Source organism: Carettochelys insculpta, chromosome 3, assembly GCF_033958435.1.
Source record: "Carettochelys insculpta isolate YL-2023 chromosome 3, ASM3395843v1, whole genome shotgun sequence".
NCBI classification, from domain to species: Eukaryota; Metazoa; Chordata; order Testudines; family Carettochelyidae; genus Carettochelys; species Carettochelys insculpta.
The window spans coordinates 19,210,999-19,232,500 of NC_134139.1; the positions used below are offsets into that span (position 1 = coordinate 19,210,999).

The 21,502-nt window shown below is 39.0% G+C and overlaps 1 protein-coding gene across 2 annotated transcripts in view; it reads left to right on the forward strand.

Moving 5' to 3' along the window:
- Positions 1-21,502, forward strand: part of MEIS1 (Meis homeobox 1) — a 147,625-nt gene that overhangs the window by 120,270 nt on the left and 5,853 nt on the right. The window contains exons 9-10 of one of the 2 annotated variants that reach the window (XM_074989434.1): positions 462-538; positions 21,012-21,070. In XM_074989434.1, coding sequence (XP_074845535.1) covers positions 462-538; positions 21,012-21,070 — 136 coding nt within the window. Of the gene's footprint in view, positions 1-461; positions 539-21,011; positions 21,152-21,502 lie in introns of both variants that reach the window. The other variant, XM_074989433.1, reaches the window with a different exon arrangement.

Genomic DNA, 21,502 nt, shown 5'->3' on the forward strand with positions numbered 1-21,502 from the left:
TCTTATTTGCTAATTATTTTCAGGCACAGATAAGATTTGCCTTTATTAAATCAGAATCTAGTGATGCTTACGTATATATTTTGTGTGCATTTGCTTTATTGTTGGGTGAAATGCAGAAAAGCTATCAGGATCATAATTTTCATTTAAGGTGAACACAAAACTTTTGTCATACTGCACCAAATAGCCTCACTGAGTAGCAAGGTGCTGCCAGTATCCTAAGTAGCTATTTCTACACTTCACTAATCTTTATAATTGGCTTGTCTTTTACTGCTGTTAATTAAATGATGTACTAGCCCATTAATAATTACAAAAGAGTGACACACCTCAGCATTTTCACCTTTTAATAATACTTTTTACTATGTATACTAACATTACTCTTTATTATTAATTAAATGTGAGTAAAACTATCATTTTAATTATATATATATATATATATATATATTTATTTTGGTATCTTATAGCATCCTTACCCTTCAGAAGAACAGAAAAAGCAATTGGCACAAGACACAGGGCTCACTATACTTCAGGTGAACAATTGGTAAGTAATTTTACTCAGTGTTTCCCATAGCCAGTACTCTGACCGTATCAGCCTCCCTCTAGTGACTGGCATTTCGCTGACACACCCAACAGTTGCTTACTTCCTATGAAAATTTATTGACGCAAAAGTGATGTAGCCTACAGAATGGTTTCAGTTATGGGAGCTGTAATTTTTGTGTTGGAGAAACTACATATAGTACAGGTTGAACCTCTCTTGTCTGGCTCCCTCAGGACCTGATTGGAGCTGTACAAGAGAATTTGCCAAACTACAGGAAGTCAAGATTTTCTAGTACCTTTACCAACACTTCCAGTGCTTACTGGGCTCTTAAAAAACATTTAGGGGTACATTAGAACTAAATGACAGCAAAGAACACTGAGAGCCAGGACTGGTAGCTGTAAACAAACTTTATTGGACTCTGGGAAAGTTGATAAGTGGTTGTCTGGCTGACTAAAATAATGTCGGATCACAGATGTAGCTGGACAAAGGAGGTTCAGCTTGTATTTATTTTGCCTTAGCTCTTTAAATATCTGCATTTCAGTTTATACACATAGCTGTGTTTTTCCTGATTATAAATGTCTGTATATCCATCCTTTAAGAAATCAATTACTTGAGGCCAGAAGATGTGAGTGGGATATACACCATTCTGCACATTTTCTTCAGGCTGGGTTAAGTCCATCACCACTTTCTTCAAATTATTATTTTTACTGATAAAGTTATTTGATGGTATTTTTAAGAACAGAAAATCTTGAAGCAAACTTCAGGGGAAATCTGCCTTTTCTCCACTGAAGTTTTACATGAGGAAAAAAAGTGTGCCTAATTAATTTTAAAAGTAAAGTTAGTGGGGACCCTTGATTTGTTATACCAGAGATGACATTAAAAAATCAAACCTTTGCTGTTTCTGAAGCAGTTGTTAAGTGGCTTATTATTTCCTGCTTAGCTTTGGCACCAGCCAAAAATATTCTTATTTAAGTGAAAAATTGTAGCAATGAAACTACTTTAAAAAGCATGATTTATTACCCTTTGTTACTGCAACAATGCTTTATTGAAATCTAGGTTCCATACAGAATACCAGAACGAATGTCACATTTGAAGGGTATCAAAACTTAATACCCTGTAAAACTAAATATATCTAGTTAATTGTTGTCATGTTTTTGAATTAGTGTTTGTGATGGGAAATCCTATCCTCTTGGAAATAATACCCAGAAACGGCCAACGTAAGCTGCAAGCTTGCTGTGGGAAAGGGAGTCAGGAGTGCGAATTTACAGACAAAAGTTGTTCCCCCTTCTCCTCATTCAATATGTGTCAGAGATTAATATTACAGAAGCTCTGATTACATGGCCTAATCCATTTTAGTGAATAAATTTTGTCTTGCTGTCCATTGCACCTACATTAACTAACCCTCCTTGGTGAGAGAGACTAGAAACCTATCAGAGAGATTTCAGATATATTAAACCCCATTACAGAAAATGTAATTTCTGTCAATATAATCCCATGTATTCTTCTATTTAGTACTTTGGAGATAACACACTACTTACAATATATTTGCCTTTGGAGGATTAATTTACAAAGTGCACTATCTGTGAGACACAGGCAGGCTCACATAAGCATAGCTTGTAAGGGTTATCAATTTTTGTGACCTCACAGCAGACTTGGGAGATCAATTTTTTAATTTTTTATTTTTTGCAGCCTTGTAAGACACTGATTAAAAGAAAGTACGGAAATGTGCTCCAGATACTCACTTTAAAAAGAAAGGAAAACAATGTCCTAAAATAAAATACCATATATTTTAATGGCAACTCTGGATTTCAATATTCCAGATCAGCTTGGGATGCTTTCTTGTCTTTGTCATTGTTGTAGATTTATGACACTACCCTTTGTCCAATCAATATCTTAATATGCATTGTTGTCCTTAACCTGAATTATAGGTGGTTTTGTCCATTTTAGGGGCCATTCAGATATCCTGGGCTCCTACTTATTGATAATGGCTGAGTAAAAGATTGTTGCATTAGAGAAGCTCTGGAAATGTGTAGCTAGGTACAGTTAGTACAACAACAAATATCCTTTACTTCAAATCCTGCTCCTACAGCTGAATTTGCGTTTCTTTCCATTTTCCGTATGCTAGCAAAAATACTCTGGAAGCATAGCTGCTGTATGTATGCCATAGGGATAGTTAAACAGTTGGTCCCAGGAGATTTATCAACTTTCGTTAGAAGTTTTATATTGGGAGAACCTTAGAAAGCTGACATCTGTAAGCAAAGATTTTGAAGGCTAAAGAGAAGCATGAAGTTAGTGCTTTCAGTAAATAAGAGAAAGTATGACTGGAGGATCGGACTGAAGTATATGGTTTCTAAGGACAAGATGTCAGTTTAGGGTGGCTTACAATAAGTTTTAGGAGGTGATGACCACAACATGCTAGTAGGTTTTTATCCTGAGTAACATTCTGGTCTTGGGTACCCAACTTGCTTCCTAGTAGAAATTTTTCTTTTTTTTTGGTTTTATGCTACATTTGTATTTATAAGTTCCTTATACAGGTTGAACCTTTCAGGTCTGACACTCTCTGGTCTGGAAACATCCATAGTCTGGCATGATTTTCATTAGCTAGGTGTCCACTTATCATGGGTTTGGCCAATTTTCTTATGGTCCCATACAGTTTGTTAGGAGCCACCAGTCCTGGCTTTGAGTGTTCTGTGCTGTTATTTAGCTGTAATTTACCCCAAATGTCTTTGAACAGCCTAGTCAGCAGTGGAAGAGTTGGTAATGCTGCTAGACAATATTGACCTCCCATAGTGTGGCAAATTATCTGGTTCAGCATCAGGCAGGACCGAAGGGTGCTGGACTTGAGAGGTTCAATCTGTATGCAAGAAAAAAAGTAGATGCACGTCAAAATATAGTCCAACTGAAGTCTTCTGGATATAGGATAGGCATACTGCTTGTGCCAGTTTGATCATTCTCCCACGGAGTTACAATGAAATTGTGCTGTTCATTCTTAAGACACTTCCTCTCTTCCAAACTGCTTTAAAACTGGAGAGCTGATGAAGTACATTTTTAAATTGTGTGTCAGTGTTTGGTTTCCCATTGATTCTTGAAAGGGCAGCAGTGCCAAATGTTGTACGCAGGCTTCCAAAAAGGACCATTTTAAAAAAATGGATGTTGTGATTGAAAGTCTGAGAGAGCAGGCCGTGCAAAGAACTACTTAAAGCTACCCACGGGATAAACACTGAACAACTCGTTTGACCCCAAATGTTGGTGGTACATGAGAATATTCCCAACATTTTTATAACTAGGTATACATGAAAACAAATGTTTGCCTAAATTGTTTGCTGCAGGGAACAGCACACAGATCATTTATGGTTTCCTTTGCCTTTTTTCAGCTAGCTCATAAGTCATGCAGCCACAACTTTTAAAAAAACATTTACCTTCCTCCTTAGATTCTTCAAAACTTGTTAACACACATGTACATTTTTATATTAATGATGAGTCATTGTAAATCACTGTTGCAAAGATTAAATAAAATGCTGAAGGGCAGCCTGGGTGCAGATCAGTCATAAATTATTGGCAGCAACACAGCATGTGGGAATACATGAAATGTGCATGAAAAACATAAACTCATGTCTAGTAGTATGGTAGTTAGTCCAGAGTGGGAACATTGGATTTTCCAGATAGCAGTATAACTTTGCCACGGAAGATCAGTAAAGAGGATGTTTTGTTTCACGCAGTTTGAAAGCATTTGAACTCTTTCTTTTGTGATATGTTGGGTGATTTTCTCATAAGTGCTAGTTGTGTACTTAAATTTTGTGGGCAAACTCTTAATGAAAAGAAGATGATTTCCCACATGCATTCAGAATTATCATTATGCATTCAGAATAATGTTCTTCCTTCAATTGATGTACACAACTCCACTTGAGGTTGGAGGAGGTTGCATGCATGGATTAAAGGTATGAAATGTCCCACCAAACTTATCCGTGGCAGGACAGATGTTTTTACAATGCAGAAGTTTTGAACTCTAGCATGTTTTATATTAGAATTGGCCAGTCTTTGCTTACATAAAGACTTAGATCGCAAACCAAGCAGTGTTTGCATTTGGAACCATGTTTTGCAACTGTTGGATATTTCTGTTGTGGAAAGTACAAAAGATTACTATGTAGCAAAAAGCCTCATGTAGGAACCAAAGTGGCAAAATTCAATATGTTGTTAGTCTAAATCACCCATTCAGGTCATCCTCTCACTAGTCATTTAACCCCTTAGTGGTTTAGGTTCAGCACGTGTTAACATGAACTAGAACGTGCACTTGTTTGTTCTTGACAGTGTTGCATACATAGGGAGAGAGAGGGGACCTGACAAAGTAGAGGTTAATATGGTGGTTTTCCCCTGTGACAAAAACTTGTGTCCTGTGATTGAAACATCCAGAAGGTGCAATACAATCACTTATTACTTCAGCAGAGGGGAAGTGTAGGGTATATCAAACAATCTATATGGTGTCCTTGTTTACTGCAGCCCATGTGAGTTGTGCTTGTTAAGAGCTAATGTTAAATAATTACTAGTGGCACTTTTAGAAGGCAAAGCAATTCTCATCAAGTGCTCCAGAAGCTCCCAAAGCATATTGGATGTCAAGGGTGTGTGATTATTTTATACACGCACACACTTGAAAGGAATGTCAAGGCTGCAAAAGTCAAATGCTCAGAAGTTTGGAAATGCCAGATTTAAGGTTGCTCTTGCAAACTGTATTTGGTCCCCATGGGTGTATCCGTTATGAAAGAGTTTTTAATATATGGTCATCTATATGTTTTCCACATTACCCCTGCCTCATTCAGTGCACTGAATGGCGAGTACACACAGAATGAGCAGCGATTCAGTTTTAAGTTTATTCAGTGTGTCAGTTGCTTCATGCTGTTCAAACTTTGCTTTGGAAACAGTATTATTAATTTCCTCGTGGATTTTTCTATGGTGCGCATCACTCTAGTATCTTAGGGCTTCATAAACAATAATTAATCAATCTTCACAGAACCACTTTGAGGTTAGGGGTGGTATTATCTGCATTTTACAGCTGAAGGACAGAGGCTCAGAGAAACTAAAGTTACAAATGTCCACTAATTTTAGGTACCTAATTTGAGATGCCTATGGCCTGAATTTTCAGAAAACTGACCATTACATAGAACTGTCTGTCCTATGCATGGAATGATCACTATGTGAAAAGAATAAATGAGTGTGTAATTAAAGACTGTATGATAATAGATGGGCACAAAGGAGCAAAATGCTGGTTTCAGTCACCACTGGCAGTTGGGTGCTTGAGTTTGCAACATTTTTTTTAAATGTCGATTTTTTAGTACGTACATTTCTTAAGCTCTAAAAAAGCAATGAAAAAATAAAAAAATGTGATCATGTGAAATAATACCTGCTGGGACATCAGCAGGGTTGGAACCTTAGCTCCGCAGGACAGATCTCTCCCACTGCAGCTAATGGAGTGAATAATAGCACTAGTACATTGTTGTCCTCTGTGTGGACCACTCACTAAAGAGAAAAGAGACACGTACTGTCCCAATGGGTTTGATAGTTGTTTGCTTACAGCAAAGGAATGTAGAGATTTGGGAGTCTTGAGCTCCACTCCAGATTCTGCAAGGAAATGCACTTAGTGGTAGAGAGCCTTCTGTCCCTGTTTCCCTTCCCACTGACCCCTTCTGTCCCCTCCAGCCTGTTCCTGGCCCTTTCCTACCAATATGCCTTGTCCCAGTCTACTCTCTACTCACACAGGCCAATTTGTGTTCTATATTCAAATCAGGCTGGTTTTTCTTCCATGCTACTTGGGCAGCGCCAGTGGACCACCAAATATATATTTACACTACAAGTAAGAATTCACATCTGGCATCTGCCGGCTGACTCAGACTTGCCAGGTTTAGGCTAAAGGGCTGTGTATTTGCTGTGTAGACATTTGGGCGTGGGTTGAAGCCCAGTGTCTAAGACCCTGAGAAGGTGGGAGGATCCCAGGGTTCAGTATTGACCCTGAGTCAACTGGCATGGACCAGCCATGGGTGTGTGATTGCAGTATGGACAGACCTTGAGAGCACAGAATCATAGAGATCAAGTTCCCTGCCCTCATGGAAGGGCCAAGGACCATAAATATCATCCGTCTTGCATATCTACCTAACCTGTTCTTAAATATCTTCAATGGTGGAGATTCTACAACCACCCTGGGCAATTTATTTCCATAATTAACCACCTGATAGTTAGGACATTTTTCGTAAAGTTCAATCTAAACCTTCCTTGATGCGAGAGTCTGTGTGTTCTCCATGCTTAGTGAGATAGTGGCCTGCAACAGCAATTTCAGAGAAAGTCCTGCACAATCCTTGCACACTTGCTGTGGAGCATGCCCAGTGTAGAAAGAGTATGTGAAGAATTTAGCTGCTAAATTCTGACAAGTCTCTACTGAGCCTATATGAATGGAAATTTTTCAAAAGGTTATATTTTGGTCCAATATGGGCTTTTTTCCCTTTCTGGAACAGCAAATGGCACACCCCTAACACCAGGACTACTCCCCTCTGCCAAATTTCAGGCTCCCAAGTACACAGGAGTTAGAACTTCTCAAGGGAACAAAATGTATTTTTTTTTAACATGGACACCACCAAGTATGTTTCTCCAACTGTATGGAATACAATCCATATAGAATTGGCCTTTTTTGAGGTGGGGCAGGTAATTGAGTCATGAGGTCCTTTTCACTCTTCACAGAGAGACAGGATTGTACAGCCCTTCCTCAACAGACGGTACAAAGGAGGCTCCCTCATGGCCAGTGGTAAAGGGGTCACAAGGCTCCTTTTCACACTTCTTTGCAGCAGGAAGAGAGATGGAGTATCATTTTCTCCCCTTTTGGCAGGCAGAGGGCTCTTAATGGGAGTTATCTCCACTTCCTGTCTCTGCATAGTGGATGGGGAGGAAGGATGGCTGAACAATGAACCAGCCCTACTGGTCAGGAACAAACAAGCCCCCTTTGTTTTGTCTGGAAGAGATAAATGCCTTTTCTGAGAGAGAGACAAGATGGGTAAGGTGGTATCTTTTATGGCACCAGCTTTCAAGCTACATAGAACTCTTCTTCAGGTCTTTTTCGAGGTCAGTCAGATTTGGGTCTTTTACTCAAATGCAGTTAGTGTAGGGTTCAACTCTTGATTTGCCTGTGTTATGGCCCATTTAAAAATAAATAAATAGAAATACATATAAAGTAGTACTTTAAAGCAGTTACCTGCAGTTCAGAGCTAGGCCTCAATCCAGCTGTCATTGATGTAAATAGGAAACACTTCCATTTCCAGGATTTCCTGTGAGTTGGATTAGGTTCTTGGAACAGATACCATCTTAGCTAAATTACTTCACTAAGGGTGAAATTCATCCTTCTGCAGAGGGTCGTCCCATGACCAGTGCACCACCTGACACCTGCTTAAAACCACTATTTTTTAGGGATAAGTGTGTTTTCTTTAAGTGGTGCATACATCTGGTGTTGGTTGTCTACACAGGAGTGCATTTTCACATGCAGGACCTACAAATCTGTAAAATAATCCAAGGGCCTGTGCCCATTTATTTTGATGCCTTTAAAACTGTCACACTTAGAGTTTTCAGTCACAGGTGGTAAAATACACACTTTTCAAAGGTTGATCTGTTCCTCTTTTATTACAGTAAACATAAAGTAGTAAAGGTCAAGCTGCAGTTTGAATCTGTGTAATACAAACTATTTTAAGTAGTAAGAGGTAGAATAAGTAAAGGTACTTGTTTACCTTTACTTGAATATTAAAACATTCACAAATGAACTTCAGGCATCCATTAGGCTCATCAGATTTCAGTTCTCCTTTTTACTACTTAATAGAATTTTAAGGCTACATTTACAGCTGTTTCAGCGTTGTCAATAATACTAAAACACAGGAACGACATTAAAGGGAGAAACAGAGATGTAAAAGATATGTGCTATGAAAAGTAGTTAAACACTGTGTTGCGTTTGTTATTCCTAAACAAAATTAAGGTGAGATGGTAGGCTTCTGTGAAGGGGAAGTGGATCAACCCCCTTCCCACCTCCCACCCCAAACCTACCAACCATAAAAAGGAACCTTGCTGAGTAAATTGTTTGTTTATTCAAAAAATTGAGAATGTGTGTGGCAAATTAGCTGTTCAAAATGTTCCATGTGCAGGGTTTTTTGAACAGATTTTTACTTTTATGTTTACACTAAGTCTTAGCTAATTGTTATGCATTTCACCTTGAATGCCAATTGTAATAATAGCATTTCATCTGTAGACTGTTTCTTGGTTCTTAAATTACAGCAATCAGGAATAGTCACTACATAAAATATGGCCTAGTTACTCATAAAAATATTGAAATAAGTCAAAACTGTTTAGCTTGCATGTTGCTTTAGCCAGACCAGGAGAGTTGTTAGACAACCAGGGTATTATTAGGAAACTTGAGCAAACAGCTGGTAGGAAGAACTTAGAATCCATCAGATGTTATCATATTAGAGGACCTTAGGAGTTCTTGATGCTGTTTTTGTCTGATTTCAAGGGGAAATTTTTTTTTGTAAAAGTTCATATTTTTAGAACCACTGTTCTGTTTGCTGTTTTTAAATATAGGTAGTGCTGTGTTTTATACCACAATATGTATAGTTGAAATGCTTAATTAACAAAAAATAGTGAATTATTACAACGGTGGTGGACAGTTGTACAGGTTGAACCTCTCTAGTCCAGCACTTTCTGGTCTGGCAACATCCGTGGTCCGGCATGATTATAACTAGACAAATATCCACTTATTATGGCTGTAACCAAGTTTCCCATCATCCCATAAAGTTTGTTTAGAGCCACCACTCCTGGCTCTCAATGTTCTGTGCTGTTTTTTAGTTCTAATTTACCCCTAAATGTCTTCTAAGAGCCCAATAAGCCATGGAAGTGTTAGTAATGCTTCTGAACAATATAGACTTGTCGTGGTTCGGCACATTCTGTGGTTCAGCATCAGTTGGGTCCTAAGGGTGCCAGGCTAGACAGGTTCAATGTGAAATATACGTATAGGTAAAATCCTCTCTCTTCTTTCTTCTGGGACTACATTTTTAAGTGGGGAGGACATACCATGCTCCATCTTCTAGTAGGCTACCATCAACACCAGAAGGCTCAGGTGTTGATTTGCCCTTCATCTTTTTTGTTCAAAGGAGTTGGTGGTACCCCCAAGGAAGACTAGATTATAATGCCCAGAGACAAAATTCTTGCCATCTATGAGTAACCCATGAGGCCATTTGTTTCAAGTGACCTATGACTGTCTCTGGCTCCAGACTAAGGTGGAGTGGAGTTAATTGGGAGAGTGAATTACCTCACACATTTCAAGACTATAAACCTTTTGAATCAAGATTAAAACTCACAAGGCAGTGCGGACAAATACACATTACCTCATCCTGTATAATAACTGATACCTTCAATGATTGTACAGTCCTGTGCATCAGCCTCAGTCTATTTCTCATCATGATATCCTGTCTGATAATAGGAAGGGTCAACACAAGACCTTCGTAGAGCTGGTGGTACATCATTGGCAGTTTTTTTAGTGACACTGAAGTCTCTAACACTGCAGAAAAGGGGCAGAGGGAGGCAAACATGCAGCTGAATGTGCAAGAGAGAAATGATGAGTAATACCCAGAGTCCATGTTCTAGCTGGCCATAAATATTCTCTTTTACAAGCACCACCACCAGAATTCCCCCTCCCCACATGTTCTACCTGTGGAAATTCTGGAAACCCCTTCCAAAAACAATTTACTGAGTGGGAATAAATTATTTGTTTTACGAGGAGTTTGCATATGGGTCATGACTTGGTCAGGTGGCTTTGTGCTGGTTCATAAATAGGTAGATCCCTACCTGTTTCCAGCTCTCTTGTTGCAGAGGTCTTATGGAATAGGAACTCTATGCAGTTGTAAATGAGACAACTGGGGAGGCCATGATTTGCCTTGTCCTTCTGTCACAATGGGATGCGTGGATTTGTGCAGGTCATTCCTGCACAAAGGACCAACAAAAGGCCAACAAGCACTCCTCTGATGTCTACTGCCAGCCAGTCTGCTCTGAGGTGAATTTCAAAGGCATGTGAAAAATAGCCAAAGCTTGGTCTGGTCATTTTTACAGTGATCTATTCTGAAACTTTTTAACCATGGCTTTTGTCTTTGGCCTCCTGGGTGAAATTCACCTCTGTGCAGAGAACTAGCACAAATCTTATTTAAACCCTCAAATTAGGCCATAAGTAGGGCTCATGTGCTGCCTAGCCGGTAGGCTTACCCTGTGTGGATCTGAATTTCACTTTTGCTAATGATGGAGAGACTGTTCTTGGATACATGGGGCCAACAAGAAAAGGAAGGTGTATAAATCATAATTTTCCCCTAGTTTGCATGCAAATCAACCGCTGTAGAGTACACAACAAATACATGAAATGACAGACAGCAATTACCAAATGCATATGAACACACACACTTCGTATGTAAAGAGAAGTCAGCTCTCTTAGCAAAATGTTGCATTCTGCAGACAAGGCAAGCATGCCGAGAGAATGACAGTCAAGAGGCTTGGCATTTTAGAAGTTAATAGGCAGCAAAAATTGTTTTCCCCCCAGGCATTCCATTTTTCTAAGATGGTTTTGTACATGACAAACTTTTTAGTGGATGCATTAATATTCTGTAACTAATGTGCTGTCAGGTGCCATGAAGATAAGATTAAAAGGCACTATTCATACATTCTCCAGTTGCTTTATTTTCCCCCTTTTGCAACACCTTTATTCTGCTGTATTATGGTCAGGGTTAGAATTCTTTCTTAGCTGCTGTTTAAAGAATACAATTGAAGCCCAATTGTATGCTCTGTGTAAACAGAGTTTTCCTTTAAAAATCTGTGGGACACCTTCCACATTATGGCAATCCATGCCAAGCAATCAAGCAATCTTAAATACATTCAAATGCTTGCAGTTTTTCTTTAAAAGAAGACGGGCTTGGTTTTGTTTTTGTTGGAAAAACGTAGCCTCAGCAGAGGAAGTGGAGGAGGAGAGGAGTAATGGTTTTGTCATTTCTTTGCAAGTCAGGTTTTGGTCTATTCTTGTCAATCTGTCTTAAGTGTGTTTACTTTCTGGTATTTGGTGCTTGCACAGACCTGATCTCCACCTATTTTGTGTCAACAGTTGCTGAGATTGGTGTACAGTGATTAACCCTTGAGAATTGAAACCCTGACAAACTAACAGCTGTGCCCTCAGAGACCCTCTCCCTCACACCATAAACTTACTCTAGGCTGCACCTATGTAGGACAAACTGCATTTCTGAGTAGTTAAAAAGTCCATCTGAAATATTAAATATGGGGCAAACGTTGTCTCCTAGTTGAATACAACAATTTTCTCTTCTCAAAAAATGAAACTGAGCCTGAGGCATAGCAGAAGGAAGTGCTTTTGAGGGTGTGCTTGCTACCTAGTGTGGTCTTATATAATCCTGCAGAAATACTGTGACACTGTCTGGATTTGCATTAAACACATAAAGATCCCTGTGGGTTCTTTTTTAGAAAAATGAAACAGCATATACCATTTTAAAAAAATATTTCCACTGCTGTCCTAGACAAAGCATAGGTCATATAACGATTTTAGTGGTTAAAATGCTGCAGTATCAATTACACCTTAATATTCAGTTATAATTCCACCTATGGTCCTAAGGGGGCCAGCGCCTCAGCTGATGTAAAGCATCATTTAGTTGATGACTGAGCCCCATAAGCTTTGTGTGCTTCAAGATCATATAAGCTTCCTTCTATGCTATTCCTCTGACCTACCAATGTCATTTGATTTGATCATATCACTTACTGGAGACATCAGTTCTCTCCTGGCCCTAATAAAACATCATGGTGTGGAGACTCTCTAATCAATAATAGGAGATTCCATTCAGGGAAATTAATCTCCAACCAAATGGGAATCACCGTACCAGACAAAATTTTGAAACCGTACATTCTGTGATGTTTCCACATAAGCACTTTTAGATGCACAGTTTCTGGGAGATGATGTGACCTGACGCTCTTTCGTGGTCTATGCAAAAATGAATTAGTGGCTTTCCACCAGTTTCTATTAAACACATGTCCTCATCACAAAAGCACCATCACAGCTGCCACCTGTGTTTGTTGTCTTAGCAGGGGCAGCAAGGACCAAATCAGTCTGGAAATAGAGCTACTCCTTCTCCTACATGAAGGGCTGGGAATAGGGGCTGCTGGGTGACTCTCTCTGGGTATTCCATGTAAGATTTACAAATCAAACACTACCATTTCAATTGGTATTCCCTCCCTGCTTTCTGTGGCTCTGAGTTTTTCAGGGGTCTTGTTAGCTGCTCTCAGTTTTCTCTAGTAACCCAATAGGGTGGGACATTGGTTCTTTTAACCCTAAATGGTCTGCTGGAGGACAGGACATAACACAGAGATCCATGACCTCCATGCACAAGAGCACATGGGGCATTTCTCAGCTCCAGCTGATTTGAACCAGCAGCCAGCAGTATGAGCTGTCTACTTCCTCTGATGTTTTCACTGTTGGCCACAGGACTGGGGCATATCTTCCCACTCTCAGATAAGATCCATTATGAACAGTGAGTGAGGAACAGTGGCTTGTTCAAGGCTCCCACCTGGAAAGAACATGTTGTGTGGCCTAACCACCAGCCTCTTGGATGGGAAAATCCAGGACCATTAGCAAGGCACTTGACTAGCTTGAAAGAGAAGTTCTATAGGTTTTTGTTATTGTTAGTGTGAGGGATTTTCATGTACTAGGCCAGAGGGAACCTCAGAACCTCCAGCTTACATTGGCAAGTTTTTGGGAGGGCTGATATCCATAAATGCAATGAATCTCAGAGCCCTGGCTAGCCCTATATGGATGATTAGTGAGTAGTTTGTCCAGGTCTAGTTCAGAGTGTGAGTGGGAAGCTTGTACTGCTGATGCCTGTGTTTTTGCTTCTTGTGTGGGTGCAGGAGGATCTTAGGAAGTCAAAATCAAACTCTACTACTGCATTTAACTTAAAAGATGATATTGAAAAACCAGATCAGTAGAAAATGTTCCTGGGATGGAATAGCCTTTTTTAAAGAAGAAGTCTATAGTTTGCAATAACATCTGAAAGCCAGTTCAATACATTATCCATTTACAGCACAATCCACGCAATATGGCAGAAAGTCAGTTGTTAGACTGAAGTTATTCTGAAGACCAATCACCTGACTGTACTGTAGATTTGGGTATGCAACAAACCTGGGCCTGAGTTACAAAGTTCAGATCTAGTTCAGGGGTTTCAGATTCAGGGTTTGTGTTCTGCCTATTTCCAGAATTAGCTCAGCTCTGATGGGCATGTTCTGGTTTTCCTGTCTGTTGGTACATGTCAAAAAAGGGTGCAGGTGAAGGGTACGTTTAGAGTGAAAGATCTGCACTGCTCTGATTTGTAGCTGCTTGTAGTGATCCTTAAAGGTTTATTGTGATGCGTGGGGATCAGCAGAGCACTTGCCCAGTGGCATCTGGGAGTAGAGAAAAGCTGGTTCCTCTCTGCTTGAAGATTTGCCCTTGCATGAACAGGCTACTGGGATGGTTTTATATGTTCTTTGAAAGAGTTGTGTATCGGGGAGTGAGATTTCTGCCTGCCCCTTCCAGCCCCACAGAGACCTGAACACAGATGATCTAGTATGGCAGAGTGGCCCAGGAAGCTGGAGAGGAGTAGGATTCTGGTGAATCACTCTGGTGTCCCCTGCCTTTGTGCTGTGTGGGGATTTCTTGGGTGCATCCGAGAGTTTGGGTCAAGGGAGGAGCAGGGCCTACAGCAGGTGAATCTGTCACTATGTGGAGCCATCAGTTGTCATTCCTTCTGCAGAGTGTGTACCAGGAGTGGGCACTACTATCACCATAATTAGGTAATTTGGCCACTTCATAGCGGTACACAGAGACAATCCATTTTACAGTATTTAGACTGGGCATAGGGGGGTGCATCCCACGATGAATGACAAGAAGGTGCATTGCATAGGAGAGGGGATATTTTTACAGTATTCAGAGAGGATTAAACGGGATTCTAACAAAAGACCCAGTTCTTATATGCCTGGCTGATAAAGGCAGGGCACACTAGGCATACATGATTGGTGTGTATATCTGGTCACATCTTCATCCTGTCCATCTTTGTCCCTGATATGCTTGGTACATTAGCAGATTGTGCTCGCAAGAGAATAAACAGCACTTTCTTGCTTCAAAGAAACTTTCCTGAATGCACAATCTGAATACATTTGTAGGGTCACATAGTAATGCTTGAAACTATTTTTAAAGCAAAATTGCAGAACAGCACATGGTTTTCATTAGTGCTTTACATCAAATTTGTCAGCTAATTAGTGGTTTTTCATCACTAATTTTGCATAGTATTTTATTTGTAGTTCACACTTAAATATTGTCTTACACAATACCCAACCCTTTCTATATTCATCTGACAAATATTCCAGAACTGCCAAAGCAGGAAAACTAAGCTTCAGGGAGAACTTTGATACAGCTGATTGATGGACTTGCTGCAATTTGACTAAATTCCAATATTACATTTCTGAAGTGGGCGGTTAGCAGAGCATGCATTCTCTTCCTTCCCTATCCCTGCCTAGTGTTGTTAATGATGTATTGCCATTCTGACTGTCTTCATTTCAGAGGAGGAGGAGAAACCAAGAAAAGTTGCCAAATATGGCTTCATGAGGTCTGCTTTAGACTGAATCAATTTTGAGTGTCTTGAAACCATTTTACACGAGTAAAAGAATTGTGGGAAGCATGACAAGTTAATGAAAGATAGTTATGAGTCACAAAGCTCACTAACTGGCTTCAAGATAAAAACTTTTTAATGACTATAATAAGAGGCTTTTCGTATTTATTTCTCCTGTTTGGAGGTGGGAAATACATTACAGTTGGAAAACAAACAGTGACTTCATATTGATAGAAAGGGATCTACTTGAACATGGTTTTAAGGCTGTTTGTAAAGTACATTGAAACGACTTTGAGACAGGAAAAATTTGTGACATGATTTCAGCAAAAGATTTTTTTTCTTTAATTGACTACCTAAAAAGGGTTAGGAAAATATGTGAACAAGTCAAACTGAAAATACTTGAAAATTAGGAACAAAGCAGCAAGGAAATGTGCTAAACTGTGACTCCTGCATTATTACATATTTAAATATTCTAGAAATTAGGTATTGAATTGTGGGAAACAGTAGATAAATGAGTGATTCCAGTAAATGGGATATAATATTACAAGTTCTGAAAGTGGATATTTTGCCAGTTTGGGTAACTGAAACTGAGAGCAGGGTAATGCTTTTGAAATAATCTATTGTAAAAAAATGATACTCTTGGTAGCCTTAGGTACTTTACCAACATACATGTGGATGGATCCTCGTTGTCCTGTTTACACGTTATTTGAATGTCATCTGTCTTCTCAAAGTAGATAGCTGTGTTTTAAAAGTGAGATCTGCAAAAGGCATTGATTCAATAATTGCATTAGCCATGTTATAGGTATTGTGGGTTTTCTTATAGTCCTTAAATGTGTTTGCTAGAAGTTACTTCAGAATGATCGAAGAAGAATGCTTTCTGGCACTCCTGATATGCAAACCCTTGGCCAGTATTCCAACACCACTCTGCAGTGTGAAATTGACAGGGAACAAAGAAGGGCTCAGAGACTGGCAACACTGCAAAAATGGATGCATTTTGGGAGGCCAGGTGGGATTAAACTTGCATGTGCCGTCAAGTCTATTTTTAGGGGGCTCATGTGAATAAATCCAACACTGAAATCTGGAAATTTCTGACCGTGAAGTAAATTCATGAGCAAAGGTGACTTTACAAAACTGTGATAGCAAGGGAGAGCCTCATTTTATTTAATGGACAGAAGTGTGAAATACACTTCTTTAGGTAGCACTGAAGCAGCAAAGGGAGGTGCAGAAAGGGGAAAGAGAGCAGATTTATGTGAACAACATCATTCAGACTGTAAAACAAAACTAGCACAATGTGTCTTTTGATGTGTTTTGTGACTTAGTGAAACATACTTTCTAGTTGGTGCATTTTGGCTAGTTTCATCCTAAAATTATTGGCTAGGGAGATTGGGGGGGGGGTTGTTTGTTGGTTTGGTTTGGTTTTTTGGTTGTGGTTTGTTTGTTTCTTTTTTCTTCTTGTCATCACCAGTGATGCTGCCTCTCTGTGAGAGGACACAAAACTTGTTTATTGCAATGAAGGCGGGGGAGCCAAAGGTCAAAGTTTAAAGGCAGATTGCTGCATCACTGGGTCTTGCTCTGAGTTTAACCATGTGACCAGACCAGAGATGTTCGTTGTAACAATAGTGAGACCTTTAAATAGGGGAGCTCTACAGTTACCACTGGAGAATAAAAGTCTAAAAGAAAACAGTTAAAGAAAATGCGTATTTAAAAAAGAGGGTTCCTGCTTGGGTCTCTTTAGAGTGGGGAGATGCTAAACAAATAGATTTTTGTTCATTCTTGCCTGATTAGCAAAGAGAGAATAGGAGCTGTTGTATCTTAAGGGAGAAGAAAATGAGATTAACTTAAAAAATAATTCAGCCTCTCTGAGCTTGTACATTTTCCCAACTGTTCAACTTTCTTCCCCTCACAAAAATATCTATTTGCATATGCATTGTTTTTCAGCATTCCATACAATGTGTTAACCTTTTTTTTTTTTCCAGTTTTGTGGCAGGCCTGACTTGCCCTTTGACAAATCACATTAGTTATTAGCAGCTATTGACTCCCCTGTTTGAGGGGAAAAGAGTCTACATCAGAATAACTTTATTGACACTAGGTATGCCTTGTGCAAACACTTGAGCATGCATGTAATTTTACTAGCATGAGTAAAATTATGTCTGTGTTTTAAGCATGAGGTTATGTGTTTGCCTGGATGGAACAATAATTTGGGATAGGAGTTAGTAGAAGTTTTGTACTGAGAGATAATGAGTTTTGAATAAGCATTTTCAAAAAGTATTAGCCCTGCTTTCTTCTGCGCTTTTAAAACATAGAAACATTTAAAAAAATAATTGTTAACTTGGAGGCAAAGGCGGATGATACGAGAGCTAGGAACAATTGGACTTTTTTAAATTAACTTTTTTGTGACACCATTTTTTTGCTTCCAGAGGTTTTCTCATTTTTATTGAAGAAATATTTTGCATATTCAACTAATGATCTTGTGATTGACTCTTCTTTACTAAGAACTCTGGTGGAGAGGTTTTATTCCTAAATCTACATTCTTTTCCCATACATGCTAAGTTATTTTTTCTTTTTTATGAAGAGCCCTAAGATGTGATTTGTAGATATAATTGAATCACATAGTATTCTCAGAAAGTGGGACAATTATTCCTATTTTAATCTAATGTTTTCTTTTGGGTTCACAAGAAAAATAAATTCTAAAATGCTTACCCTTTTAATGCATAGGAGTTTGGAATCTACTATAATGCAAAGCAAAGCATTCTGTTACAAAGGCAGGGAGGATGGGACAGAAGGTTAAAGGGCATTCTGGAAACAAACAGCTGGACCAGTTTATTTAAACAGATACAAGGATGGGGAGCTGACCTCAGTTTGACTTCTAGTGGGAGGAGCAAGAATGTCATTTTATTACTTTGCCCAGAAGGAAAATGTTCTTGCATCTGAATTCACCCCGAAGGCATCCAAACACATGGCTGTTTTGCAGAATATCTACTTATATAAAATACAGACAAGACTGTTTATTTAAGTGCCTGTGTGTAAAATGTATTTAGTGGACATCCTGAGCGGTACTGTGGGACAAACAGGTGAGGGTGTGTTTTATTTTAGACCAGTCTTCTAATTATTAATAAGTACCCAACTGAACAGTTTATTGAAGTAAGATGCCAGCTACCTAATCTACTAATAATGTGTGTCCTTCAGAGAAGGGGAAGGTTGTAAAGTTGGGTGATTTGTACATGTTCTCAGTTTACTTAAGCTGTTCAGCTGTACTCTCTGGTTTGTGTGAAAAGATTTTCCTAAATGAGGGTTTTCATGGAGAGCTAGCTAGCAAGCATAAAACTGCTCTCCAGTCTCAGATGGCTGCTAGGAAGAGTCTCCCATATGCTCCAAGGACCTCCCACTCTGACAGATATTCAGAAATCTGTGCAGTGTGGGATGACAAACGAAAAGCAAAAGCCGGGCAGAGACGGAGCACAGGGCACTAGGGGGCGGGGCTGATAGGGTTTGAAGAGGCAGCGGCCAGGCTGGCCCAGGAGCTGGGCAGGCTGGCGCAGAACCTGCAGGCACTGATCCAGTACCAGGCCATGCTCACCAGTGTCAACAAGAGCCTGTGCTCATGGATGGAGAACATCAGTGAATTATTCAGGCATCAGAAACGCCTTCCCACATTTGCAGCCCCTGGAAAGTGAGATGGGAATTGTTTGGTGGACTGCATTGTGCCCATAGCAGAGAAAGTCTGAGCTAATGCTGATTCCTATGAGGAGAAGAGAAGGGAGCAAATACCTCTCTGAGCCTTGAGTGAGCCCTATGGAAGTTGTGTTACTGGGTGAGGAATAAACAGAATAATACTCACAAATAAATAAATAAATAAATAAATACCTTCTTTCATTGTGGTTTTTCTTATGAGAGTTGCTATGAAAATTGCTTTCTGCAAATGCCAGGCTCCTGGTATTAAACAATTTTCTAATTGGTCATGGAGCTAAGATAGCTAATGGGGAAAAAAAGCAGATTTTTAATTGCCTTTTTTACATGGTGTTTGTGCTACACCTGTGCTTGTAATGAGAATGGAGAATTAGTCTAACCTTCTGCTCACATGATTCTAATTTTCATGGTTTGTACAAGATAATAATGATGAACTGATTGGCAACACAGTTTCTTGTAGTTTAATTTTTTGTATTAGAAGTGTGTATAAAAACTGATACAGAACTGGTACTGATTAAAGTATGACCTAATTTACGTGTAAGATTTACAGAATAGGGCCGTGTTCATAGGCATGAGTACAGAATGCTTTCAAAGTACATTTTGGCAAGACAAAATGGAGTATAAGTCATGTCTTGATAGACTTTCTGAGAACTTATATAATGGACATCAGTCAAGAAACTGAAATATGAGGAAACCAAGTCTGGTGTACTCTGTAAGTCTTTTAAGGTTACTGAATTACAAACAACATAAAGTTCTATATTTTGTGATCATTGTTCCCTGTTGGTCTAGAACTAGCAGAAGTCACACCAGATTCATGCTGGAATGTTGTTGGACCTTTTTAATTTTATTACAATGAAGATCTTCCAATGTGTGGCAAACACACAGTGAAGGCAAGTTAAGCATATTGCTCCATAAAATGTACTTTGGCTGATTTATTTTGCCAAATATAGTTTGATTTTACTTCTAACATGCCTTTTCCACTAGTTAACCTGAAGTACAGTTTGTTTAAAAAAAAGGAATCTTTGCTGAGAAGTTGGGTGATGCTGAGGTTTTTGGAGAGGACGTTCACTGAGTTTGCTGAATATTGAAGTTTTACTCTGATTTGTTGATTATAATCGTGTGACTCTGGTCTTAATGCCATTAAGGCTGTATTCAGAATAGGTTCAGGTGAGATTATTCTGTGCCACCTGTGTTTGTTTTCTGTTTTACTTGAAGTCAATTTGAATGCCTTTTTCATCATACCAGTTCCAAAATTAAGTTTAGGAGTTAAAAGTGCTATGAATACTATTTCAGATAACAAATATTAACTATTTTTATTTCAAAAGAGCTTAATTTCATTTGTAGTGGAGATTTTTGAGTAGTACATTATTTACAATCTAATAAAATGTTTGCTGTAAATGATCAGGCCTAGTGGGAGAAAACAGGATTATAAATTCAATTACTGTATATCCATGACCTCGCCTTGACCTCAGACTTTGCATAAAGAGTGCAAAAAAAAATTTAAAAAACCCCACAACCTACCACCAAGCAATTTCTACAAGGAATGCATTGCTCTGAAGTCCCCAGCAATGTGAGCTAGTGGTGATAAAACTCCAGACGTTCTCCCGTTTGATGGTGTACTGCCATCACAGTTCATTATCTTAATAGTGGGCATTAAAATAGAATTAGGTTTGCAAGAGGAGGGGAGGTTTTGATAAAAATTGTAAAAAGAAGTCAGAGAACATAAGACAGCAATGTCACTAATTAGAGGAAGTAACAGATGCCTTTATGAACATCTCTCTAGCCTCACCAATTTTTCCCCCTTTTGAATTGAAAAGAGCGGTGCTGGTATTGTTTCCTGAAAACTCTGTTAATTCCCCCATGAAAAGATGAAATGGAAGTGTCCAACTGTGGTAAAAGCAGGCAAACATAAATCAACTCAGAAACCCCAAGCTTGTATTCTCAAAGGTCATCAGGGGTTACAGGTTTTTCAGCCTTTGAATCTGCACATAGACCAACCAAGAGAAACCAAATCAACCCTCTGTTTAGTAAAGACCTGGTGTAATAGAATTCTTCCTTTAAAAATAACAATTTGCTTTACTTTGTTGTTGCAGGTTTATTAATGCTAGAAGAAGAATAGTTCAGCCCATGATAGACCAGTCCAATCGAGCAGGCAAGTTCCCAATAGTAACTGTATTCAAGTTACGCAGGCGAAAACCATCCTCAAGCCATACACCGGGAGGTCCGTTACCTGGTAAATAAACTAGAAATAAATGCTGGGAGTGATTGACAATTAAAATAAAACCCATATTGTTTCATTACACCACTAATCATTTTAACATTATTAAAATATTTGGAAAAAAGTATAAAATAAAAAGAATAATTTAAATTATAGTCTTGGTTACAGGATTCTTTTGTACATATTCAGAAATAATCTTGGGGTTTTTTGTTTGAGTTTCCCTTCCCAGCTCTTTCTGCTACTGTGACCACTCCCTGGTGCATGGCTTGGTGTGGAATTGCTGTAAACTTTATTACCTGTCAAAAGGGCAAAGGGGTCAGGATCGCTTGTGGGACTCAGTAAAGTTCAAAGACATTCAATGAGGTA